At 42.1% G+C, this 27,389-nt stretch overlaps 1 protein-coding gene across 1 annotated transcript; it reads left to right on the top strand.

Moving 5' to 3' along the window:
• Positions 1-1,372: 1,372 nt before the first annotated feature.
• kif26bb (kinesin family member 26Bb) lies at positions 1,373-27,389 on the top strand. The gene is made up of 14 exons (XM_028606014.1): positions 1,373-1,563; positions 4,498-4,971; positions 7,405-7,526; positions 7,652-7,823; positions 12,733-12,942; positions 13,346-13,439; positions 15,303-15,574; positions 16,343-16,520; positions 16,728-16,866; positions 17,329-17,488; positions 17,684-20,816; positions 23,147-23,302; positions 25,435-25,585; positions 27,160-27,389. The coding sequence occupies exons 1-14, from the start codon at positions 1,399-1,401 to the stop codon at positions 27,308-27,310; spliced, it is 5,577 nt and encodes a 1,858-aa protein (XP_028461815.1). The 5' UTR covers positions 1,373-1,398; the 3' UTR covers positions 27,311-27,389.

The raw sequence follows: 27,389 nt of genomic DNA, 5'->3' as shown, positions 1-27,389 counted from the left end.
ATACCTTTTGGGGAATCGTCATTATAAGACTTTGAAATAGCAGCGTCGTGTATCTAGAGATGAAATTAAATCATAATTCATGTTGGCATAATGGGCATTGTAGCCTACGAATTAAGCTATATTGTATATTTTGTAATATAAATATGAATGGTTAATAAAGAAAATGTTTCATGGAGTGGAGTGGAGCTACAGCGTCTGAGTGAAAATCTTAAATTCACTAACTTTTCAGTAGAGCAGATTTTAACAGTAGGCCTACTGTTACGATTTAGGGTAGCTATCATCCAACTCTAAAATGAAGTAGGCCTAGCCTAAATGAGGTTGACTTGTAGGTCTATAACTTTGAATTGCTTTTTTTCAGAATACACAGTTTCATTTTTATCTTCTCAAACCATCGACTGTAGCCTATGAGATATGGACGTAGTCACTCATAGGTTTCTGAACCCATCCACGACCAAAATGCTCAAAGTGGGAAGGCTCCATGGGCTGTTGTACTCTTCCATTACATATCTGGAACTGTTATGTATAGGAGAGAGATTGCTTGGTAATTATGTTTTGAAATTTAGTGAATGCCATTGCCAAACGGTGCAACAGCCGGTTCCTTCTGACTGGTTGTGTGACCACTACTGCCTCCCAGAGGAGGTTATCATAAATAGCCAAGTGAATTTCATGAAGTGTTCTTCAGTGCGCTCACTCCTTCTCCGCTGTGCCACTGTCATCACTCCACCTCTGAGACAGTAGTGTCTCCGGCCTCTTATTTGGTCATATTTTTTGCATTTTAAGCCTACCATGAGTGAAATAGTTTTGCTTTTTATCCACGGAGCTTTGGCAAAATTAACTAAAGGTGCACCCTGCCTTTGTTCGGATATCTTTTTAAATATTAACAAGTTGTCATGTCATTCCTGACTGGAGGAGGAGGAGGAGGAGGAGGAGGAGAGAGATTCCCTGTCTCGGTGAGAGGAACACACTGGGTAAGTCAGATTTATTCATTAAGAACAGAATGTGTTACTATTTGTAAACACATTGCATGATCTTTATATAGTTTTATAGTCCATAAGATGTTGCACTGCAAGACAAAAAACAAACAAACACATTTGGGTGTGGTTACAGTTGTCCACGTCGATTGACATCTAATTTCCCGCTGCCAAAGCCCACATACATCCTTTCTTTCTATAATAATTTATTTCTCAGACTCAGAGCTCAGAAGTACAGCATCACTGTGAGCCCGTCGGCTTTTATGCAAGTATTACCGGGAAAGAGTGCCAACCCAAGGAGCGCCCCACTCCTGAGGGTGCCGGAGGATCCAGAGGCGACCCACATCGGAATATGTGCCCGAGAGCGGACGCTGTCCCGTCATACAAGTCCCTCCCTGGAACCGTCGGAGACCGCATCAGGAGTACTATGTCCTCTGGCAGCGGGACTATATGCAGAGGCACTATGTCCGCCAATCCTGAGTTTGGGAGGTCTGATCGGAAAGTTGCGCGTTGTGAGAAGTGCTCAGCGACCCTTGTTGCTCTCAAGAAACAAGCGCTGAGCCTGGCTGTTCACCATCACTTCTCGTGCAAGGTCAGTAACCACGGTGCTCTGATGATGGAGCATGGTTCAGGGATGTGGGGGGGAGAATAAATGCAAGCAGTCTGCTCACCTTTCAGGGTGATAGAAATCTTAATGAGGAAAAAAATAAAAAATAAATTGTTAAAATTGTGTCTATAGGGTCAAATGTTGGCATAGACAAAATGCAAGTGCACGCATCTCTGGACCTTTCAGCAGGTGGTGGTATAGGCCAGGGTAGCCTAATACTTGACAGATAATAAAGTATAGACCTATAGAATGATTCCACTGGATATTCTTTATGCGGCTAATGGAATAATTATAGTATTAGGATAGGCCTATATTTAATAACTTAAAATAAACGGATTCATAAAGCTGCATATTTTACCCCCTCTATTTTCAATAAATATGAACTGTGATAGAGTAAGTGTACTGAACAATACGTGTAAAAAACTATTCCAATAACATAAAACAAACGTGCTTAATATACATATAATCTAGAGTTTAAAGATTAGTCGATTTGTTTATTGATGTTAAAATTAATCACCAGCAATTGTGATCGATTGATAGAGCATTTTTAAGCTTAAGCATCTTTTTTTTTTTTTTTTTTTTTTAATCTTTTTAAAACTGACTGTTTCCAACTCTTAAATGTAAATAAATAAAATGTGCTTGTTTTTTATTTTAGTCTGCTATGCTGGTGAATTGTAAATCTTTAGGGTGTGGAGTATTGGATATAAAAAAACAAGCAATATGAATATGTTACATTGGACTCTGGGAAATTGTAATGGACGTTTTTTTCTTATTTTTTTCTTATTTTTTTTTAGGGATTATCTGATTACTTGAGCAATAATGAAAATAATCTCGATTTGCAGCCCTGACATCATCACACACATAGACTTTGTTAATAGAGCTGCCATTTTAGACACATTTTCTGAAGTGCTGTATGTTTAAGTCAATTAGAAAGGGTTTTAATATTCATGTGGGCACATCAGTCTTTTCAGTGCTGACTCTGGGAGGAATGCACACACACATTTCTTCATCCATCTGTACATTTGTCACCACTAACATCCATCAAACACTCCAATCGACAAAGTAAACCAGTGCCATTGCTGCGTGAGTGGTTCCAAATGGGCATGAATATTTCATCTCGACATCCCTGTGTCATCTCCACAGTCCTCTCCATTGAGGGAAGGCTATTTATTTTTGTCCTCCTAAGTGGGATGGTGCACAGCTACGGTGGGGTCATGTTTTTAAGAGAGACCACAGGCCAGAGCGCGGTACACTGTGTGAGCAGGAGAGAGATGGTATCTTGTGGCCATATACATGGTCAGAAGAAATCTGATAAGCCAGCAGGTTTATTGATCCGAGCATGATTTTTCAAAAGCATCATGGCTCTGTGATGTCATCTTTGTTTTTTTAGATGGGCTTGCAAGCTGGCTAAAATGGACAGTTGAGTCGCCCATCTGGCTACTAGAGCACTTTTCGTCCTTTATGTGTCTGTCATCTTTTCTGTTTGATAAATGCAAGACACCCACACCTGAAACAGAAATATGCTGGTGGTAGAATTTGTTTATTTTGTCAATTTGATGTCGAATAAAGAGAATAGCAGGGTATGCATGTGGCTGAATTGCCCCTGGATATGGAGATTTATAGAAGACATTAGATTAGAGTAGATTAGATTCAACTTTATTGTCATTGTGCAGTGTACAAGTACAAAGACAGCAAAATGCAGTTTGCGTCCAACCAGAAGTGCAAAAAAAACAACAGAAAAGTGCAATGCAATATACAAGTAGAAAGAGGTGGTGCATAGACAGGACAAGAAATATATTGCAGTGTTATAAGAGCAGAATAAATATGGCTATGTAATATGAACAGTGTATGCACAACATGTACAGATATGTGCAATGTAGTAGCAGTGACATTAAGAATAATATAGATATAGATATATGCAGTGTATTAACAGAATATATAATAAGATTCAGAATAAATATGGATATACTGAATGAACCATATAGATAGATATGTGCAGTATGTACAGCTATGTGCAATATGCGGTAACATTATATGTGCAGGATGAATAGCATGAAGAGCAGTAGAATATGGCTATGTTTAGGTGTAATTACAGTATGTACATCTGTAAATAAATAAATAGAACAGAATGGGTGGGGTGGGGTAGTGCAAATTGTGGAGGAATGGGGGCAATCATACATTTAATCTGTGGTGTTTTAGTTCTTTTTGAGTTTTTAGTGACTTTGTTTTACATTATTGAGAATTCCCTACAGTACTCCGGTGGAATATGGATCACTAGCAATGTGCTGATGGATGGGTATGAAGGAGGGAGTGAGGGTGTTGGATGTTTGGTTGTCAAGGGCAGACCAGACGGGATGTGACACAAGAGTGTCTTTGTCGGGATGAAAAGCAAGTTGATGGCTTGGTATTTTATTAGATTGACAGCCTGGGTATATGCTGGGACCCCAACTTTATATTTTTTTTTCAAATAGTACAATTCAACCTTTTCAGACCTCTTGTCAGAATTTTCTAAATTCAATGTGATTATTGTCATCCAGCTAGATTTTGTCATTTTTTTGCTTACTGACTTTTAAAGATGACAGGAGTAGTATTAGTCAATACTACTGACTCAATAATTACTTTGCTAAGGGCTAAGATTGTTTGCAGTGCCTTCCCATGACTCAATTTCCGTGTGCTCAGTGATCATTCATGTAAATAGTTCTCAAGCCAGAAATCAAACAAAGCAAATTAGCTTATTATGTCTTCACCAGTAAGTTGTGCTGAACCTCTGATCTCATTATGTTGGTCTCTTCTGTGACAATAGAGCTCAGACACAGCTTCAAGCACCTAACTGCTAGGTGTTTTTTTTGCCAATTTTCTTTTTAAATGTAAACATTTTTCATCTACTTTTTCACTTTAAAAAAAAAAATAATTTTGCAGGACTCCGGGGACCTTTCTACGTTTCTTCATGACAACCTTCGCGTCCATAGTCGGTCCACCAACGACTCCAGGGAGAGAGAGAGGGAGCCGGGCGAGTGTGGAGCCTGTGGCGTGAACCTGAACCAGCTCAAACAAGAGGCCGTCCACTTGGCTCTGAGCAGGGGTCAGTCATTAGCTAAGCCTCCCTTTGAACCCAGCTTTAGCACTGGTAAACTGCTGGGACAAAGTGAGACAAAGCACGGAGACAGAGCTCCGAGGGAAGCCGCCACGGCTGTGCATCAACCACGCAGTCGCACCCACAGTCCTCACAGCCCAAGAAGCCCGAGGACGCCACAGAGGACCCCTCAAACCCTCAGACGGAGGGGGCCCAAGCTCCCCAACCCCAATATGGACCGCTGGGTAGAGGAGCAACAGCAGCTGGTTGCTTCTAAATCTACGTATCCTGATGGTGTCACCATGTACCCTAACCATAAGGTACCCCTAAAAGCCTTCTCTTACCACTATATCACACATAACACATCCCCTAGTCTAGTGAGCGTTCCCCTTTTAATGAGCTATGTGGTTAAGGTACGTCTTTACGGGTGCACGTGTCAGCAAAGCAATGATTCATAATGCCTAATCGGAGCCTATTTAGATCCCATGGCTGAGGACGTTGTTTAAAAGTACTTTTGCTAATGGAATGGAATTGGGTCATGATTTACCCCTGTCATAAAAGCCAGCCAGTCAAAAAGCACTTGTGATCAATAGGGGGGATGGTCATATTTAACAGGGCGGCTGGTGAAATGTACATTACCGTGATGGAAGCCACCCCATTGAGCCCGCCCTCCCCCAAGTCCCCAATGAAAAAGGTTGTTAAACCTGTACAAGGTGAGTGAGGGTGTTTTAGATGTTGTATATAGTGTTGGTGGTTCAACTTTGGTGTGTTTTTTTTACTTTTGATCCATACGGACAACGGAAATACATAAACACATACCATACACACTAGTCTTATCACATTTTAGGCATTTAGTAGCCTCAATATGGGTCTGGTCCTGGATACTTTCAGATTATAGGCTAACGTTAGCAGCCCTGTACTGCAGTTTACACTGCAGGAACCCCAGCCAAACCCATTATCTGTGGTGACATTACATTAGCCAAACACATCAGTTAATGCACTCTTCTTAAAAGTTACTACTCTTGTAACATTAAAAAACACATAGGCCTACTCCTTTCGAAAAAAACGGACACTAAAGAATTAGCCTAAAATCTGTCTTGCTTGTCCAAGCGGCGTAATGTAAATATTTAAAAATGAATCGGTCTGTTTTCATTATCATACTTTGCTAACTAACAGTAGCTCTACACTGTAATACAAGACCAATACTTTTTTTTTATAAATGTCTGTCTCATACATGGCTCCTCAACTATGGACTTTGTCCCTGACATATTTAGCTTTAGCTTCATTCTTTCATCATTATATCATGTATACAGCCATCATGTGCATATTTAAGACTCCTTTTACAATAATGTTCGTTTTAATGAGTCCTCTTGAAATATTTGACAGCCAAAGGCATTTTTGTCCAACTCATGGAGCTAGCATTAGCTTAATTAGCCAGCTGATCAAATTTGCAAAATCGACTGTCGCTAGCTACAAATAAGAAGCTGGCTTTTGTCTAATTCTTTCTGAAATCAATCCCCCATTGTTTCAAAAAGTATGAGGAATTTCAAGTGGTAAGGCTGCCAAAGTTATCATTATGTGCGCTGTGGGAAGAGGAAGTTGGATGGTGGGGTTTTGCGAATGGTCAATTGGACCGAAAAAGCCTCGAGAGCAATATTGTATTGCAATATTATTTTTAATCGACTTTGCTAATCAGATTTGATAATAACAACGCAACATCTTACCCAAATGAAACTGTCCTGGGCTTTAGAGGAATTAGCTAGGTGGGTCTCCGCTATGAGAGCAGATCAATACAGGTTTATGTGGCTGCGGTGAAACAATATGAGTAAAAGTGGATGAAGGAGACGAAAGAGAGAGGAGGCAAACAGAAGGGCGGAGGAAAAATGGATTGCAGAAGAAGTGAGTGGAAGAAGCGTTTAAGATGGGCAGCAGAAAGGACTGGAGCGAAATGACGATTTAAAGAGATGGAGTGGAGGGCGGGAGAGGAAGAAAGAGATAATGAAAGACTATGCGAGAGCAAACACAGACAGAAATCAGAGCAGAGAGGAAGAGAAAGTGAAGATAAAAAAAAAGGTTATGAAAGAAGCCATGAGTCAACCAGAAGACAAGCGGAGGAGCGGTGGAGTATCTATACGTATCCATATTACCTCTGGCTACGTATATTTACTTAGCCCTGTCTCTGTTCGCCTCCCAGTCACCGAGACGTGGAGCTTGAGAGAGGTACAGTACATGAGTGCACCGTTACAAACATGTTGCCCATGGCGAGGCTTGGCGAGTTCATGTTGAGCAGTAGCAAACGCATGCTGAATAGGCCATGTTGCATACAGACGGCACACGTATGAATGACTGCGAAACACATGCCTTTGAGCTACAGCTGTGTAAGTGTTGGTCTTGCTTTACATAAAGCTGCTTGTCTGAGGGGTGTGTGTGTGTGTGTGTGTGTGTGTGTAAAAAACAGTGACAGTATGTTCACTGCACTTCCTCCATTCTGAGTCATGTTTTAAAGTCAGACAGCAGTCACTACAGCCATCACAAACTATTCCTCACACTCCACATGCAGCTAGCTAGAGCCGTTATATGACTGATGGTGTATTGTTTAACCCACTGTGCTCTCAGCCTAGATGCCCTACTTAGACAGACACACTCCATAGTTGTCCCCAGAGTAATTCCCGTGATAATAGCCCCTTTTGGAGTGGGGTGCTGGAGTGCAATTACAGATTTGGATTTTTATAATGAGCTTTCTCCCCTGGCAGGCTGCAGATGATGCTGCGCCGGGATGTGGCGACACCGGGACCGTGCAGACGAGCTCAAAGATCCCTCACATATCCAGAGTGGTGACCATTGCCAACACTGCTGCAATGTCCCTTTTAGCCCGGTAAATATATCTATATTCCATCAGCAACTGTTTTGTATAAAAATAGATTTTATCTGCAGCAGGGCTGTACTGGTTACACCACAAGTTTCAGTGATACGACATGCCACCTCCCTTCTTCCCTGTAGGGCAGCCGAGAAGCTCAATCTGACGTTGAGGAAAAAAGGCCAGGCTTCTGATCCAGCTCCCGCTCATTTCTCCACCTGCTTCAGGGAGATGATCCAGAAAAACCCGCTGCCCGTCCCCTCCTGCCTGCTTCAAGCTGCCACTAGGACCAAAGACTCACCTGGTGTTGGCAAGGTAGACCATTGGGCTTTACATTCCAGTAAATGCACAGTAGAGGCAGACTTTTCTATTTTTTAGCAAACCACGTTTGGTTGGGGTGCAGTTTGGTAATAATTCCAGCATTTTCTTTCCAACTACTATTAATTAAAATTGGGTGAATGATTAATTCGTAAGCACACATAAAAGGATACTAAGTGGTCAAGGTAGTCCAATTAAGGATCAACATTTTACTAGTCAATATTTGCCATACTTAACTGATAATAATAACAACTTAATGGCAAATAAATACTTAAAAGGTGCTCTGCCATAAAAAAACGTTTTTACGTGCATTTTTTGAAATATGTTCGATCCATATGTTATGTTGTGAATATGAAAATGAACTGCTACCTCCTCTGTCCGCTCTAGCCACTGAAAAGAAATAAGCGGAGAAATCAGGCCAATTACAAAAGCTGGTCAGTCTGACATCATATTGCCTGAGCTCATTACTATTCATGAGCTTTCCCAGTTGGGCTGGGTAAAGGATTCTGACAGCCAGGCTCTCATTGGCTAGCTGTTAGCTAATCAGATTCAAACAGCTTAGCTTGTTGAATATTAATGAGAACTGGCAGAAATCGAGCTGAGTCTTCCTCTAGGCTTTTTATACCACGCTAGAATGGCTTGAAACAAGGTAACCAAGGCAGTTAGTCCATGGTAGAACTTCAGACATTACCACAAAGTTATGAAATACGTGTGGCAGGGCACCTTTAAAGGAATAGTTTGGCATACTGGGAAATACACTTATTCATGTTCCTGCTGAGAGTTGAATGAGATGATTGACATCACTTTCATGTCTGCATGTTAAGGATGAAGCTACAGTAGCCAGTTAGCTTAGCATAAAAAACTGCAGGGGGAAGCAGCATGTAATACCATGTAAAACCACAGCTTTTACATTTTGACTTGTACGGATTATGAAATATAATGTGTTTATTAGTAAAAAGGTGTTGGTTGGTGGATTTGTATTTGAACTTTGGACAGATGGAGGTTAGCTAGTTCCCCCTGCCTTTAGTCTTCATGCTAAGCTAACACCCACTGTCTCTAGGTTTATACTGTACACACATGAAAGTTCATATTGGTCTTGTCCTCCAACCCTCAGCAAGAAACTAACAAACTATTCCTTTTTTACAACATTTTAGCTATTTGCTAGTGTTACTGTTCAGGTGAAATGACTTTTTCAAAGATCTAGGATACAATGTTAGCATCGCTAACTGTAGTTACATCACTATGACTATGACTCGACCAGCGTTTCTATACCAAACCTGACAGCTTAAACTGAAGGCTAATATTTTACCCAACAACATGTTTTTTTTTTTTTTTTTTTTTTTACAGTTTGGTCTCAGTAATAAATTATGATTTACTAGCTGTGTTCAGAAACACACCTTATTCATTTATGCTCCATCTTTAATCACAGCACAAGCAGTCGCCTTCAGCCATTAGCTGCACTCACCAAGATCAGTGCAGCTTTGGTTCAGAGTTCAACACATTTGAACTCTTGACTCTGTGCGGCTCTTTGCAGCCCATCACATACATCAGCACAGGACAGTTGCATGAAAAAAAACACACCACATGCTCAATAATAGAAGAGGCCCACAACCTGTTTTCGGCTATAATGCGTGTCGTAAAGAGACAGACGACAGGCATTATCTACTGTATGCTTTATAGTATACACATACATTCCATATTAATTTAAATAGAAAATATACAAAAGGTCCCCCAACAGCCATCTTAATTGAAGTTTCTTCTAAGACAGCTGTACGTGTAGTACCAGAAGACAATGGCATTGACTTGATGACTTGAACATCCTGTGTCCCCTGGGCCACCTATTCCATGTATTGGGTATTCAAACATTGCAATACAAGATAGAAATCTTGTATTGCAATGTGTAAATACCACAGACATGTCTCCCCTTCCTCCAACTGTACAAAAGTGAAGCCAAAATCTCCCTGATACGGGCGCTGCCATCTTGCAATTTGGGAGCCAGAGTCTGCGCAGTAGTGATCGGGTGGTGAAGTGGTGGTATCAAAGTCCCGCCCATACACCCCCACCCGACCAAGCGCGAGTCAATCACAGCTGTCAATCATGACGTTTCTATCTAGCATCCAATAACTAATTTTAAAAAATGAACACTTGGACAAACATTAGCGTGGTAAGAAGTACCTAAAATGACTGAAACCATCTTTGGTGAAACATTTATTTTAGTTTGGCCCATGTCTCATTCGCTATCATGGAGGGGGCGGGGGTTTATGCTGGCTGCAGTATATGCCGATGGCTTTGACTCCACTTATAAAGTCAATGCATCAACCCCTGGTAAATACATGGAATAGGGCTGAAATGGTGGTGTATCTTTAAAAAGGATGTACTACCATCATTGCCCATAACCACCACCTTGGAAGTGTTTTTACCACCCGTGTTGCAGAGTAAAGAGATCACAGTCAATTTGGAGGAGATCCTATATCACGCCTTCTTTAGGATACACTGTAATGTGGTGCTAATGTCTCCATCTTGTTCTTCCCCTCGCCTCCACTCACCTCCTCTGGGAAAAACTGGGGAGATCAATATGGCTGCATGCCCTCCCCTTGTCTCAGATAGATGGACTCTTGGGTTTAGTCTAGAGTTACAGATAAGGGCTCAGACAGACCCCACGGCCAGCCACGCCTGCCCAAGCACTCAGCTATGTGTGCCTCTGCGTGCTGGAATATAATTGTGTGTGAGAGCGGAGGAGGATTTTCTTTGCTTGTAAATGGGTCTCTTGAATAATTTAACCCTCATAAATATAGTTTGACACATGTTCAATAGGGTTAGGGAGCCACTTCTTGCATAAGGTATTACAATTATAATTAGGGGAGAGGAAAAATCTCATCAAATCCTTCAAAATTACTGGAAAACTCATGGGGCAGATGGAATATGGTTTTCAGATATTCAAATTGTCAATGCTGGATGATGTCATCATGGTGTATTGCAGTCCTGGACAATTTCAAGAAAACCGCAATCGACTTGGGCTATTTGCAATCTTGCAGACCTGAACCCTGATTCTAAATATCTTTATGATTGGTTTATAACCCTTAATAGAGCTTATTGTCTTTTGTGAGGTAAATGTTGCCTTGTCTTCCTGCAGACTAAGACCTATGAGCCTTGTTAAATGGCTGTCAGATTCAGGCTCTAACTTAATTTAAGACCGTAAAGCCTCTAAATCCAAAGGCTTCCTGTAGAGAACTGCATTAAGGAATTGATGTCATGCCATGCGGAAATATAGCAGGAGGTATGCATAGCCATGCAGTTGGAAGTGCCTGTATCGTTTCATGGTTTTAAGTGGATCAACTGGCTGCTGCAGCCTAAGGAAAATGTGTTTTTATCTCAATTCAACATAAAATATCATTATTAATCACCCATTTTTGTACTTTTACAAATCAGTTGAGGGTTATGAAGCAAAAGAAAAGATTGCCAGGGTACAAATTTTAGTGAAGTGACGTCAGTTGGAACCATCAAAGTACACCATTTTTAGATCTCCATCCCAATGCTCAATTTTTTTTGGTGACAATTACTACTTTGTTCTGCCAAGGCGTCCCTTTTTTCAACTGAGGTTTCTTCCAATATACCTTGTATAAAATAGTATCTTAGCCTCCAATGGCTGAGCAGCATGGGGCTCAAAGCTGAAGTCCGTCTATTACTTCCATTGATGTCAGATTTCTGAGGTTAAAACTGCCTGTTAAAAAGAACTGTTACTGACAGCATAACAGGCAGCTTTACACAACCAATAAGAAGATTTTGTGGCATAATATATTTCAATTTTTTAACACTCTAAATGTTTTTTCTTTGGATTCGGGTTAGACTCAAAAATGGCTAAAACTTGTAGAATTTTTTTAATGATTATTTTTTGTCGTTTTTACTGTATTGGACAGCGACCGTGAATAGACAGGAAAGGGGGGAGGGAGAGAGGGGATGACAGGCAGCAAAGGGCCGGAGGTCGGATTCGAACCCAGGCCGCTGCCAAGGACTCAGTCTACGTGGCGGGCATACTCTACTGGGTGAGCCAGAGGTTCCCGCAAAAACTCGCTGAATTTGATATGAAGATATTTTTGAACCTTGCTGTTTTGGCACTCATTCTTTTTTCATAAGTTTCCGTTTGCTGTCGTTTTTTTTTATTTTCAAAACTTAAAGTTGTATGCCGCTCACATTCTTCGCTGTAGATCCCAGGCTTCTTCTGAAATCACTTACATAGCTACATGCAGCTCTGTAAAAGCACTGACTCATTCCTTCCATTTAATAATTAATGACATTCTCTACTCAAGGTGTCTCAGTTTAAAATGTTTCGCCATTCTCTGTAAATATGTATACAGTTTGTACACAAAGGTAAGAGAAATAGTAGTGTACACTCAACCCTTGTAAAAGGCATTTTATCTTTCAGTCTGTAGCTGCTATAGACTTAGCATTAGCTGGCTGCACTAGTATGCTAGTAGTATGCAGGATAACAGGATAGTGTAGACTAGACATTCTTTCTTCACATAATACATGGTGCTTTTATTATGATCTCCATACCTTACAGCATTAGGTCAATTAAACACAAATTACAAGAAAACCCATTTTCAAGAGTCACATCCATGCTAGCAGCTCTGCGAGGCTGTACTTAGGCACAGAGGTGCTTTGAGCTAAATGCTAATGTTAGCATGCTAACATGCTCACCATTGATAATGCTTACATGCTGATGATGCTTTAGCGGATATAACCATGTTCACCATGTTATTTTAGTATGTTAGCATGCTAATATTGACTAACTAGGTCTAAACTAAGTAAGTAAGTTTACCCCATAAAATTTAAAATGTCTGTTGGTATCGAACAGTTAATCACATATTGTAATTTTCAACATGCTTCCATCTCTTTTGGTGTACAGGTCAAAGTCGTGCTGAGGGTGAGCCCAACGCTGTCAGAGGGCCAAGGCCAACCACCTGTTCTCCGGATCGACTCGTCCAAAAAAAGAGTGACCATAATGGAACCAGTCAGCAAAAGCCAACCACGCGCTACAATGACACTAGGCAGAGAGAGCAAAAGTCTTCTGAAGACCTTCAACTTTGACGCTGCCTATCCTCAAGAGTCAAGCCAGGTTGGTTTCTTCATGCTGATTACTGATGAACATAATTCGAATATGGTTTTAAATATTTCCATTTGTGACATTGACTGATACTTTGATAAGAGTAACATTAGTCTGGCACATTCTGTGTTTTCTCAAGTATTCATGCATATTTTCCCCTCTGTACACTACACACCACGGTTGGTTTGCTCTCTCTGTCTGATGACCTGAAAACTGATAGGGCCTGGATAGCCACCACAATTACACAGTCCATCAATTATATTCAACCTTCTCCACGCTCTGCTTACATTATCTGAGCCCAAGGGAATCTACAGAATGAGCATGTTAGTTATTTCGTTTCATTGGATATACTATTTTAGACTGGAGATGAATCATAAGATGCTCCTTTCCTCCATCCTTTGTTCTTCCTGACCAGGCTGAGGTGTGTGCGGGCGTCTTGGCTGATGTCATCCGCTGTGTGCTCAGTGGCAGCGATGGATGTGTTCTGGGTTTGGGATGTGCTGATGTAGGTGAGTAATCGGTCGCTTTGAGAGGCCACGGGTTAAAATCTTAAGATGAGAGTGGGACGCTTTTATCTGTGCTCAGGGGCCATCCACCCCTCCCTCCCCTTCTCCTGCTTCTCGGTCCCACTCCTGCTATCATTCACTCTTTCTTTATCACTTAAACTCTCTGTCTCCATTTTCTCTCTCTGTCCTCTTATCAATCTTGATGCACATTTCCAGCCTCCTTGTTCTTTTCCCGTATCTCCTGCTCCGTTGGTCTTTTTCTGTCTTCAACTTTTCCACAGTAGTGACAGAAAAGGGTTGCCATTTCAACTCTCTCCTTCTCATAACCTGTCTACCTGTTACTTTGTAAATAACAGCCTGGTCATCAATTATGCAACGCATATGCTTCCCATTTGGCCTGATAGACATTTCAGCATACTGCACAAAAAGACACAAATATTTTATTTTGCTGAAGCGTTGAGCTCAGAGGGGACTGTAAACAAAATGGACTGTAATATGTTGCTATTAGAGAGATGGAACCCTGCACTTAGCGTCAGTGGAGGGGTTTAATAGATTTGCGCCACACACACACACACACACACACACACACACACACACACACACACACACACACACACACACACAGGGTAAGGACAGGGTATCCTTGGAGATGCTTTTTCACATGACGCCACTCTCCGTAAATCTGATTGAATTAGTTGGCCAATACAAACTACATGTGGCCCCCAGCCAGGGGATATCAATCTGCCCTACAGAATACTATTCTCTCTGAATAACGGCAGGCAGCTTGGCCTTTAATTGGAGTAAACCAATTCTCTTATCCTCATTCAATTAGAGTTTGGATAAGATAAGAGATGGTAAAACAGGCCCATAACTCAAAACTAATGTGGGGCAAAAGTGCACTTGGAAACACAGTATGGTACCAGTCCAAGAGCAAATCTGAAAGTGTTTTTGGGTGTGTTTCTGTAAATTTGCTCCATCTTTATTTGTGCCTGTTTGGGAGTTTATGTATTGTACTGTATATTGTGATTAGTTTAAGCTAGTGCACTTCCACGAGCCCGCTTTCCCTTTGCATGAATTGGATATGGAAAAAAAAACACTCTGGCTTGTTTGTATTTCTATAAACCAAGCACAACCGTCCTGGGCAGCGCTAAGCCCCGGATAAAGCCACGGTGCCCTTGCAATATAGATAGCGGAGAAGGTTGGACATCTGGCGTGTGATAGAAGTGCCGGATGTCAGGCTTTATCCTAGCTATGTACATCCGTTCTGTTGTGCCAGAATACATGCAACATAGATAAATAAAATTAAAATAAATAAAATAAATTGTTAGCTAATATTACACACCCAAGTTGGCCTCACTGAAATGAAACACACAGTGGAATTTTGAGCAAAATGCTTACATCAGCATGAGCAGCTAACATGCTCACAATGACAATGCTAACATAATATGCTAATGTTTGGCAGGTGTGTTTACCACGTTCACAGTTTTAGTTTAGCATTTTGGCGTACTTACATTTGCTAATTAGCAATAACGTACAGCTGAGTTAGCGCATGTCATCAGTTTTGCAGGTATTTGGTCATAAACCAAAAAAGAAATTAGACAAATAGAAATTTGACCCGATGATGTCACTAGATGAAAAAGCCAGGGGATTCAAGTTTTTACAATTTAGCCTCTGGGGACCATGAATATCTGTAATCCATCAAATATTTGTTGAGATATTTCAGTCTGGACCAAAGTGGTGGACGGACGCACCGACTAAAAAACTGTAGTTCTCAAAGTGTATGGGGGTGCCCATGTGTTTAAAGGCTAGCGTGTGCATGTGTATGTACTATATGTTTGTGTTTGTGTGCTCTGTTGTCTGCCTCAGGCTCCTGGTCCAGCATGGTGGGGAGCGGTGATAGCATCCAGAAGCTCGGGCTGGTTCCCTGTGCCATCTCCTGGCTGTACAGCGCCATTGAGCGGCGGAGAGAGAAGACCTGGACCGATCTGACTGTATCAGTGTCTGCTATAGAGCTCTGCTGCGGAGAGGAGGACACGCTGAGGGATCTGCTGGGGGAGGTCGTCCCCTCATTAGGCAGTGTCCAGGACAGCCCAAAAGCCCATATTAGACTCCAAGAGGACCCCGTCTATGGGATACAGGTAGAAGAAAAATATTTTTCTTTATGAAAAAATTGAAATTGCTGCTTCTTCTGTGTCTCTCTCAGTCTGTCAGTTGCTCTGTCTAAGCGCAAGCAAGAAAGGGTCCATTGACCCAAATTGTTGGTGTATTCAGTTGTTTGGACATATTTATATTATGTGCAGTCCAATTCTTTTTTAAATGTGGAATCCAGAGAGCCAAGGCTATATCTTTTGTTGCTGACAAGTGACAATTTCTTGGCTCTGCTTCACTGGCAATGCATCTAAGGCTCAATAATTCACACACAAACAAGTGTTATTTTACAGTTGTTTTAACAGCTGTGAACCAGAAAATGAGCCCATATTACTAGAATACCTGCCCAGATATTTTCATTTTCCACAAAGCAAATTAATTGCTCATTCTTTGCCTTCTAGGTAGGAATTTCAGATTCAGGATTAATGTTAATGTTTATTTAGATTTATTTAATTTGGATAATGGTCTACACTGCATGTGAGAAGATACAATTGGTAGTGAGTGAAGCCAATTAGATTGCATAAAAGATTACATTGCTCGCATTATAATTGTGCAGCTGTCTCCACCCTCACAATTGCCTGCCAGCACCTCACTACTGTAGGTGAGCATTTCTGTCTATTTCTTCATTGAATAGTAAGAAAATGAATCCTGCTGTTTAAAATGAGCTGTTATTTCAAAACATTCTGTAAAAGTAAATGTTTTTCCATTTAGTGGTTTATGGGAAAATTATACATTAAATTTATCTCCACTCCCTCCAGCTACGTAACCACAACCGGGTGAAGGCCCCCACTGCCGAGCGGGCTGCTTCCCTCCTGGACGCGGCCATTGCAGCGCGTCGGCATAGTGACTTCGTTACGTACCTGTCCCACAGCTCCATAATGTTCTTCACTCTCCACATCCAGCCCCCTCGTACAGAGAGCAGCACCATTGGCAAAGGTTGGAATGAATTAATCAATTACCAGGGTGGCTTGTCCCTGGTGAATTTTGTGTCCACAGTTAACCCTATTTTAATGCTAAATAATGCAGTTTATATACATTATTATAATACATATATACATTATAAGTTTTCTTTATTTGCATATTTGAAAACAGGCTAAGCTTTTTGCATTTACACTCTCCTCTGCTCTCTGACTTTCATCCTAGGTTCACGTGGACCCACTAAGTTGACCATGATAGATGTGTGTAGTGGTATAAGGGGTATGACCACGAATAAACCTCCATATTCTGAACTGGGCCCTGTTGCCTTGTCTCTACTAAGTGGACATAAAACCCCACCTAGCAAGTAAGAATGTAACTTGTGAACCTGTTGACATACATTGGTGTAGAGTGAACTGCATTATTATTTTGACATTGAGGGACTTCTTACTTGTAACTTGGTTTCCAAAATAAGTCTGATTTTTGCCTGTAAACCCATTTTATACTGGCTTAAAATAAAGAGACTACAACTACATTAAAATCAGGAAATTGACAGACTTAGCTGCTTGGAGATTAAAATGGCTAATGCATTATTTTTTTTAAGATTCTTTTTTGGGCTTTTCCGCCTTTATTTTGATAGGACAGCTAGGTGAGAAAGGGGAGCGAGAGGGGGAAGACACGCAGGAAATCGTCATAGGTCGGATTTGAACCCTGGACCTCTGCATCGAGGCATAAACCTCCCAGTATATGTGTGCCTGCTCTACCCACTGAGCCAACCCCGCCACTAATGCATTATTTGTGTATGGACATTTTCACTTTCTCTGCATAGGGGTAGTAAGTTGACTATGCTCCTTCGAGATGCCTTGGGTCATGTAAACTGCCATACCACAGTGATCGCCCAGGTTGATGATTCACTGGCGCACCTTCAAGAGACCTTATCCACCATCCAGATAGCTTCTCGGATCCACAGGACGCAGAAAAGAACGAAGGTACTGTACATGTCCTGTAACGTCTTTCTACCAATATACCACCTTTTAATGGTGTCACAGTGTTGGTAACCTTTTTTGTAAAGGAAGAGAAGTGAGAGTGATTGCTTCCAATGCACCCCAATGATTTATTTGTTGAGTTATGTTTTGGATTGTCCAATTCTAGAACTAACTCCACAATTCATCTTTATCCAACAGCAGTCAACTTCATGTTCTCCTTGCGGGAGGAGTTTGACTAAAGAAAAGAAAGGGCCTCCGTCTTTGTCCCTGCGGGCGTTCCACTCCACCGATGAGGTAGATGTCGACATCCCTCGTTTCCGTTTGCGTGGTGAACTGGATGAGCGCTCCAGTAGTGACCAGTCATGTGACACAGTCATCCAAATAGACTCGGATGGCTTGTACCAGCCCAAAGTAAACTCAATAATGGCACAACCTGAATTTGTGCCCATCATACCCTCTTTGCATCCTAACAAGGCTGACATGGATGACCCAGAGTTTACCGCTCTGCTCCAAGAGCTTCTGAGAATACCTCAGCTGCAGGGAGAGAAGAACGAGGAAACTGTTCAAGGGAATGTTGAAGTGCTGAAAGCAGACGTCAAGCAGCCAGGGAGGGACTGTCTTAAATGTGACACATTTGCTGAGCTTCAGGAGCGTTTGGGCTGTATCGATGGAAGTGAGGCAATGATGGATATGCTCAAGTCTTCCCTAAAAGGCCCTTCTGCTAACATTATCACAGCCAAATCACAACCCCAGAAAGAAACAGGCAAACAGACAGACCCCGCATCATCAGAGGCACCACATACCTCTGTCGGGGAAAAGCAAACAGATGGTGCCTTCCCTGGAGACAGTTTTCAGAGAGAGGATTCAGGTCTGTATGACTGTGAGGAGTGCAGCGCAACCAGTTCAAACGAGGAACTGCTGAATCAAACTCTCAGTCTTAACATGACCTGTCGCTCTGAGCTGCCCAAAATTGGAACTCGTAAGTCAGTTGATAGGCTCTCTTCTCAGGACTTTAATGTGAATGCTCATGGCATGAACATTACCAGTTCCCCTGCACTTCAGCCTACAGGTAGACAGGAGAGTCCTGAAGCTGCTGATTGGTTCAAACCAGACAAAAGGACCTCACCAGTTGGCAAGAGCTCCCCCATATCTCCTACGTCCTCCTGCTCCTCTTCACACTCCCTGGCTACCACTGTTATACTTGGAGATGTCTTAGCTAAATGCCCCGCAGAGGACGTTAAGGAAATGAAGGCCACTATCACAGTAACTGTTCAACAGCCACTGGACCTGAAGGGTCAAGATGAACTTGTCTTCTCAATGGTGGAAGAGGTGACCATCAGTGGGACATTGGACAGAGGGAGGACAGGTGGAAACATTATTTGTATCAGAGACACTGCCCAATCACAGGCACATGTGCAAGGCTCTGCCACCTCTCAGCCAATCCAGATAATCAGCAATGTCAGCGAAGAATCTATAGTCACAGGTTCCTCTAATACAAACAAAAGCTCTGTCGCTCAACCTGTAACTACATGGGCTAGCGCTGACACACCCCAGTATCAATTCAGAAGGGAAAAGAGGTTCTTACCTTCATTTATAAATCCCATGCTAATTAATACAGATATGGATTGTGAATTTGATGAGGTGAAAGAAAAAGAAAGTCTTCATGACACTTTAACAGGGGTCAAGTCGCAGTCTGAGCTCAGACGGAATAATGTCAAATGTCCAGAAGATGGGATGGGTCTTGAGAAGAGGAGTGGGGCTTTTGCTTCTAAGACACATGCAAAAAAGCCTGACAAAGTATATGATTCACCTTTTAGCCAAAGTTCTCATAACCCAATGGTCTTGGAAGATTCAGCTTTCTGCGATGAAACTGCAGAAAACAAAATGTGTGGAAAGAGGCTGAGAAATTCAGACAAGAACCACCCTAGAGACAGCGAGCATGTTTATTCCACTAACACTCCAAATGGCTCAGAGGGGAGAGAAATCGGCTCCAGACGTGTTGGGAATGCCCCCAGGAGAATTGGTGTTTCACCTGGTTGCCAGGACACCGCCCCTGCTTCCTTTAAAACAGGTAGTTTGCCTAGAGGCTGGCAAAATGCCAACCACCAGGACAGTTACCATGGCGGTCACATGGCAGACAACCACAGAGACCCAAGGGAGTTGACATCATCCACCCCGTGTAGCCCAAGAGTAACTCTAGAGAGGAGGCAGGGCAGACAGCACTCCCCAGCGAACCACAGCCTCCATGTCTCCTCTCCTCGGAAATATGGAACAGAGTACAAACAGCATACTAGTAGTGCTCGTAGAAAGAGTGTTGAATCGTTGTTGGAGGCATCAGGTGTACAAGTGAAACATGATCATATGAGTGGGAGGCCAAAGTCCCCTATTGAGGATAGTAGCAGGCTTTTCAGTGCCAAACTAGAGCAGCTGGCTACCAGGACTAATTCCCTTGGGAGAACGCCAAGGGACTTCCCAACTCTGGATAGAGTCAGTAGTAACACCTCCGTGAACACTAAGAGAAGCCCCAATGGAAGTATTGAAGGGGCTTGTCGGGGAGGATATAAAGGAAATAATGAGGGAGATTGTACCTTACCGAGGGCTAGCAGGAGCCCCAGGAAGCATCCTCGGTCTGACCCGAGTCATCATTTTTCTGAAAACCCTGTAACTCAGTCTGCTAGGCATACCCATTCCAAGCTCTCTGCTGTGGGGAAACTTAAGATGGCCCGACCCAAAGTTCGTCGACTGTCTGTCCCCAGCACCAAGAACCTCAGTCTCCACCACAAAGGCCTGCAGCAGTCCATCAACCGCAGTGCCAGTCTTTCTCCAGACAGTAAAACTGTTAGCTTTGAGCGGACATCCTCCTTTCTCTCCTCCTCCCCTCCCATGTCTTATCACTCCATCAGTCGGACTCCGAGCCAGAGCTCCACGTGTTCATCCACAAAATCTGCCGTCCAGGGGTTTGTCAATGGCCGGATCGCAGACCTCCTTAAGGAAAGAAGCTCCAGCACCTCTTCAGACGGACCGGATCAAATGACCACACTTCCCTCACCATACAGCCGGGTGACTGCTCCCCGCATGCCTGATCACCTGAGTGGGCACGCGAGTGACACCACCAGTGTGTTGAGTGGAGATTTGCCACCAGCTATGGGGAAGACATCCCTGAACTTCTCTAACAGGAACAGTATGGTGAGCAGTGGATATGACAGCATGGTGAGGGACAGCGAGGCCACAGGCAGCACCATCTCAAACAGAGATTCTGTCAGCGACAGGAGCAGCTCTCTTCTCAGCGTGGCTCGAAGCAGCCGGTCAGCACGGAGGAGAGGCAACACAGGTAAAACATCTGGAATAACCGGCCTTTTATGAACTGAACCGGATGACTTTCTCATCTGGAAAGATCAGAACCTGATCCAAGTGTTAAGTCTCATCATGTGTTGTTGGTGTTAGATGTGAGTTTTACAAATGTAGTCTCAAAAAAATCTTAAGCTTGAATGCACATTGGGCCATGACCTATTTAGAGTTAGATTCATATATTTTTCTTCTCCTTTTATTAATTCCAGTACAGTATGATTAACAGCTGGTAGATAGTTAAATGTACTATACCATGTTTACTTTTACTTTTGTCAATTTTTTCTTATTGTTGCATGGTAATGAAGTTATGATTTTTATAATGTGATGTTTTGAACCTGCAGTGCATTTGGTTTACCTTGGTCGGTCGACGTTTCGGTCTCAAGGACCTTTTCTTAAGACACGTGTCTTAAACCAAATGCAGGGATGACAAGTGTGTCCGAGAAGTTTTTTAAATGGATTTTCGAGGTAATTAATTCCCTGCACCACAAAGGAGACAAAGCAAGTGTTGTGCAAGTTGCTTCCTACTCATTTGGAACCTGCAGTGTCCCAATGGTGTGTACCTTCACACCAATCCAATCATATGCAGTCCTAAAATTGTCAGATAAAAGTACTGAGTCATAAGTCATTTGAAAAAGTCTATTGGTAAATCTTGTAGAAATTTCAATTCAGTTCAGTAAAACTTTTTGCATAAATCTGCCATGTCATTTCTTCTGTATACATTATCTAGAATATACAATTTCCAATTAACCATACCACTGTAATAGTTCCACCATCATAACATAACTTATTAATGTGACATTAATTGGAGATGACACACATCTGGAGGATGCAGTCATTCAAAGCCTAATTAGGTAGGAAGGTTACATCATTAATATATGAACCTAGCAACAGCACTTACAGTACTAAAGGCAGCACAAGTGCAGAAAATGAAGAGGGTTCAGTAAATTATGAAGATGTGTGTGTGCATACTTACTATACTTGCTAATGGAATTGTACATTGAGAAACTTAATAGACTTGTATTAAAGCCTGGTTAACACAGTGACAACTACTAATGGAGCAATAAAAACAGGAGACAAAGCTTTTGCTGGATGAGCATATGAACTTAAAGTCCCTAAACATATTCTGTTGTTGATTGGGTAATTAAATTCTGTCTGTACTTAGTTTCTCCTTAAGTGTCCCCTTACGTAATGAATTTATCTATATTCTGATAAAAGCTGTATCCAAATCGTTAGGAGTTAAAAAGAAGCGAGAGGTCGGGCCTGCTAGCCCGGCTAGCAGGCTCAGCTAGCTACCGGCAGGATCGAGACAGGTGACAGTACAAACTTTGCCGATTTCTTCACAATGTCTGAGTTGAAAACGCATCTTGTTGTCACGTAAGGGCCCTGTTCATGTCGCACAGACATTTTAATTGCATTTGTGTCTGTTAAGAGGCACAAAGGCACTCTTTATAAGATGCCCCGACAACTGGCATTTTAGCTAACTGGGAGCTCTGAACGTAGCTGCAGCAACTCCAGTTTGCTAGCACCGATTTTTGCTCGTTTTTTTTCCTATTGACAGTACTCGGAGACATACAGCGATCAAGATTCAGGTAAAAATCGGCCGTAATTCTCCTTTAATGTCCCAGTGACACAAAGCATAAACTATGTTTTCCTGAACTGGCAAACCAGAAAGAGTTACAGAGATCGTGTCTCCTGTCTTGACTTATATGATTAATATAGTAGCTCTGGCAAGCTGCATTTGCCCTCAGGCAAACTGTTTTCCCTGTTCCCCATTAGAGCACATGGCCTGGGCATTGAAGGCCACTTAGGGACACCAGCCTTCATTTATCATCCACATCTACTCTCACTGTGAGGTGTGATGCTGATGTTGACAATACTAACGTAACAGCTCAGGAATACTCTATTTCCAGCTTACCTATTACTTATTAGCCAACTTGTAGCACCTGTACAATGCATTTGTAAAAGAATATATGACCAAAACAGCATTATCTGCTGAATTTAAGTTGATGCTATGTACTGTACATCTATTGCAAATATTTGGCCAAGTTTTTAAATTAAATTAAATTGATTGACAGAAAACAGGGCCTTCTCTCTGTGCCAGTACTGGCACTTGATCATCCCAAAAATCAACAAGATTAAAAGTCAACCAAAACCAAGCCTACCTTAAATATAGTTTGTTTAGGTATCTTCAAAATCAATATCCTGAAAGTTTCACTGTGTATATGCAGTAGAAAGTTTCAGAAATGGGTGAAGGGAAAGAAAACAAGTTGAGAGACAGCATCTCACTGCACTCTCTGCCTCACCCCGCTGTAGGTACTCACCAGCGCCGTCTTTCCCATGATACACCGCTGTCCCTGAGACGCTCGGCTAGTGGTGTGCGGTCTGGCTGGGTGGATCGGGGAATCCCAGAGGCCTACGAGATCAAGGTCTATGAGATCGACAATGTGCAGAGGATGCAGAAAAGAGCAGGTGCTGGCAAACAGGTGCTGGGGTTATTTTGATTTTTAGGAGGTTATTAAAGGGCATGATGTAAAATATGACCCTTATCAACCTCTAGGAAACAGGCGGGAATAGCGTTATTGGTAGAACTTATCTGCACCCAACCTCTTCTAAGGTCTCTAAAGCCCCTTTCATAATATCAGCATCAAGTTTGAAAAAGAGCCCACGTCATTTTGCAATGAAAGTCTTCCGAAAGCTGGGTCTGATGCAAACAAATCTGTTATCAAATTTAAAAAAACATTCATTTCAAACGCTTGTCTCCGAGTCGGACATAAAAGGACAGAAATTAGCCCCCTGGATTAGCTATTGTAGCTAACAAATAGGAATCTACTACAGGTGCAACTTGCGTGCTAACCAAACTAGCTTATGAATTTAGTTAGACACCTGCAGTGTCTGGAGCATGAACTGTAGCTTGGAGACAAAAAAAGGTGTAAACGTTAGTAAGCTTAACATTTTATTTCATTGTGTCAGATCGTTCAATCAACATTTCATTCATTTCAATTGCTGCATAGTTTAAGCTATCTATATATTCAGTCACATACTTGTAACCCTGGTAACAGTGCTGCCGCCATAGTGAATCAAAACTAACCTATCCACAATGCTCGTGTCATGTTTGAATGGGAGACCAAAATGTGAACGCCAAAGAATATTATCTTACATGGTTATTTGAAGAGTTGCAGGTTCTGTGTGTTCCACAGCCTGTAAGTAGACAAGGCGATACATTGATTTGCTTTAAAAATCCTATAATCCCAGCTCCTATAGTGGCTTCATGTTGGTAATGTGGGGGCCGTAGTGGCCTAACGGTAAGAGATCAAGAGTTTGTTGGGTTCCATCACTCGGGGGACAAATCTGGGTGGGGAAGTGAAGGACTTTGGCAATACCCACTATCACAGCACCCTTAAACTACTGCAGTGGCCACAAATAAAGACTGTGGTTGTACTGGGCAGCTGCCAGTTTTCATGTGTGAGTAGCAGCAGCATGTTACTGAGAAAAAGCATGCTCAGTGAATTGGTAAGTAAAGGTTAAATAAAAAGTCCACCTTGCATTTTGGAGTTGAAATGTGCTTTAAAAACAAAATGTGGCGTATGTGCTGACGTAATGTCCCCATGACGAGAGCCCTCTGGCCTCATGGGATTATATTCCCCGTCTCCACCAGTCTCAGGGATGGCAACTTTGATACAATTTTAATGACCACATGGGGTGAAATTGGGTCAATGCTGCAGCAAGAACAAAGAAGGCCACTGGAGGTATAACTAACACAACATATTGTTGGTAAAACATAATAGAAGACTTTAAAATAAATAGCACATATTTCTTTTTCTTTTAATGTTAATTTTTTTCTCATGGGGCATCATTTTGGGGGGGGGATGACTAAAATACAATAGTCCTGCAGCACTCCATGCCTCATATTTAGGGAGTTTCTTTTGTTTCCCATTCAAATGTGCATGCATTGAACTTTGGAACCGCCTCTTACATTTAATAGGCATGTAATAAGGTTAGTATAATCAGAGGGTAATTCTATTTAGAAGCCTACAGACCTGTCTTGTCTCACTCCCCAGAGGTGTCCTCCCTGGCCTAACCGTGTTTATGGGTGTGTGGGGAGAGAGAGCGAGAGAGAGAGAGAGAGAGAGAGAGAGAGAGAGAGAGAGAGAGAGAGAGAGAGAGAGAGAGAGAGAGAGGGTCCAAAAACCAGGAGTCCAGTATACTTGTGGGGTCCCAACAGCTTTGTGGAGCCAAAATGCTTTAAAGCGCTGTTTGAGGGTTACGACTTGGTTTTAGTATTAGGGTTAGAATTAGGTTATGGTTGGGGTGAGGGTAAGGGTTAAGGTTAGGCATTTAGTTGTGATGGTTAAGGTTAGGGTAAGTGGCTAAGGAATGCATTATGTCAATGATGGGTCCCCACAAAGATAGTGACACAAACCTGTGTGTGTGTGTGTGTGTGTGTTAGAGAGAGAGAGAGAGAGAGAGAGAGAGTTGCCAATACACCACATGCTATTATTTATTAAGAACAGTAGCTTTTCATAATTTGTGCTATATAACAATGAATAACAGTAGTGAAATGTGTGTGTGTGTGTGGGTGTGTGTTTGTGTGTTTTTTTCAGGGGCTTGCGTGCTTCAGTGCCAAGCTGAAGTTTTTGGAGCACCGTCAGCAGAGGATCTCCGAGGTCCGGGCCAAGTACACCAACCTGAGGAGAGAGCTAGAGCGGGCCAAACACAACCTCATGCTGGAGCCCGCCAAGTGGAACCAAGAGTGTCAGTCACATGATTCTTCATTTGAAGATATAAGCGTGCAAAATAAAAATAAAATGTTATGCTTTTGAAAATCAACAGTAAAATCAACATAGAGCTGCTTCACCATATTCTTTATACATTCTACAGATGAACAGTAAGTGAAGTCACAAAAGCAAAGCTCAGGAAGAGAATGTAAAAAAATCTCTACCTATCAGTTAGGGCTGCAACTAATGATTATTATTAATTATTTATTTGATCAATGAATTCATTCGTTATGGTATGGGCCCATGGTAGCTTATTTTGCCGACCAACAGTCCAAAACCCTAAGATATTGAATTAACCAGCACATATAAAGCAAAAGCAGTGAACACGCAGTGGAGAAGCTGGAGCCAGATAATCTAAATTGCCGATTTCTTGTCTATCAAATGTGTTCAGAAACATATTTTAGTGTACTGTTTAGCTTGCTCTGGTAGGCCAGCCGGCGGCTGCTGCTTTGTGCTTGGCTCTACAGTTTTCGACTCGGCAGCCGGAGCACCCACTTTCTCATTTACAGCTAAACGGTACACTTTTACCGTTTCTGAAAAAACAAACATTTGAGGCAAGAAATAGGCGATGCAGTAACACGTTGATCCATATGTGTTCAGCGCTGCCTAGTTTTACAGTTTGATCACATTTCCCGAGCAGTGATTGACATGTGTTAAAGGTCCAGTGTGTAACGTGTTTAGTTGTTCATTATCAAAATCTGTGTTGCCCGTTCACAAACTTGTCCTTTTTTTGTGAATATTTACCACCACCATCAATTCCAAGTATTCCTTTTGGCTTGAAATTTTACATTTGCATTCGTGTGAACTGGGGTAGACGCTCCATATTCATGCGCCATCTTGAAATACGGTAGCCGGTATGGGACATACGGGACATACTGCTCCGCCTTTCGCGTTTTCGCTGTCACATGATAAACTCCCAGGTGCTGCTAATGCTGCTAATGGGTATCGTAGCTTCTTGGCGGCCCCGGCAAGTTTGAAGAAGGAAACATGGATTTCACGTATTCAAAATCCAAATTTCTTCTTCTTCGCCCAGAAAAAGAAAAAAGATATTGAAAAGAGCAAGAGACCGGCGTCATCAGAAAAAAGCGTGAAGGCTACCGTAGCTGTAATACGTACTTTGAACTGCGTGTGAGAGAGTTGATTGCGATATATGATCTCAATGCTAGAAGGGAGAAATTCCCACACATTGGACCTCTAAAGTCTCCTTCTGACAGAAAGTTATTTTTTTTAAATAAAAGTTAGCAACTGAAGGTTAAGGTGAATAAGCAAATAATGAGCTTGTAGAATTGCAGCATTTTAACAGAGAGCAGCATCCTGCCATTACTGGGATAATATCCAGAATCCTCATTACGATCATTAGTATTTATCCTAAGCACTATTTGTAATTTTCTATATAGCACACTACTGTCATTCTTTTTTTACTTTGTACACAAAGTATATAGTGCAAATTCCTCAATGTAAATATTGTGTTGACATACAGTACACCAATCCATTTGTTAGTATGCTTTACCTTACGAACTGCTGTAGTGTTATCTCTCTGTCCTTTCCCAGTCGACCTGTGGCAGACCTTCGAGGTGGACTCCCTGGAGCATCTGGAGGCCCTGGAGGTGGTGACGGCCCGGCTGGAGAACAGGCTCAACCTCTGCAGGGCCAACGTCATGATGGTCACCTGCTTCGACGCCGGCACCAGGAGATGCCATAAGAAGCGACGGCGGAGAGCACCAGAGCAGAGAGCCTCGAAGGGAATCTGAGTTGAATAATAGTAAGGATTGGTTAAATGA

This window comes from Perca flavescens, chromosome 18 (assembly GCF_004354835.1).
Source record: "Perca flavescens isolate YP-PL-M2 chromosome 18, PFLA_1.0, whole genome shotgun sequence".
In the NCBI taxonomy this organism is placed as follows: domain Eukaryota; kingdom Metazoa; phylum Chordata; class Actinopteri; order Perciformes; family Percidae; genus Perca; species Perca flavescens.
Note: the sequence above shows the minus strand (reverse complement) of the source record. Positions and strands in the feature narration are given on the sequence as shown.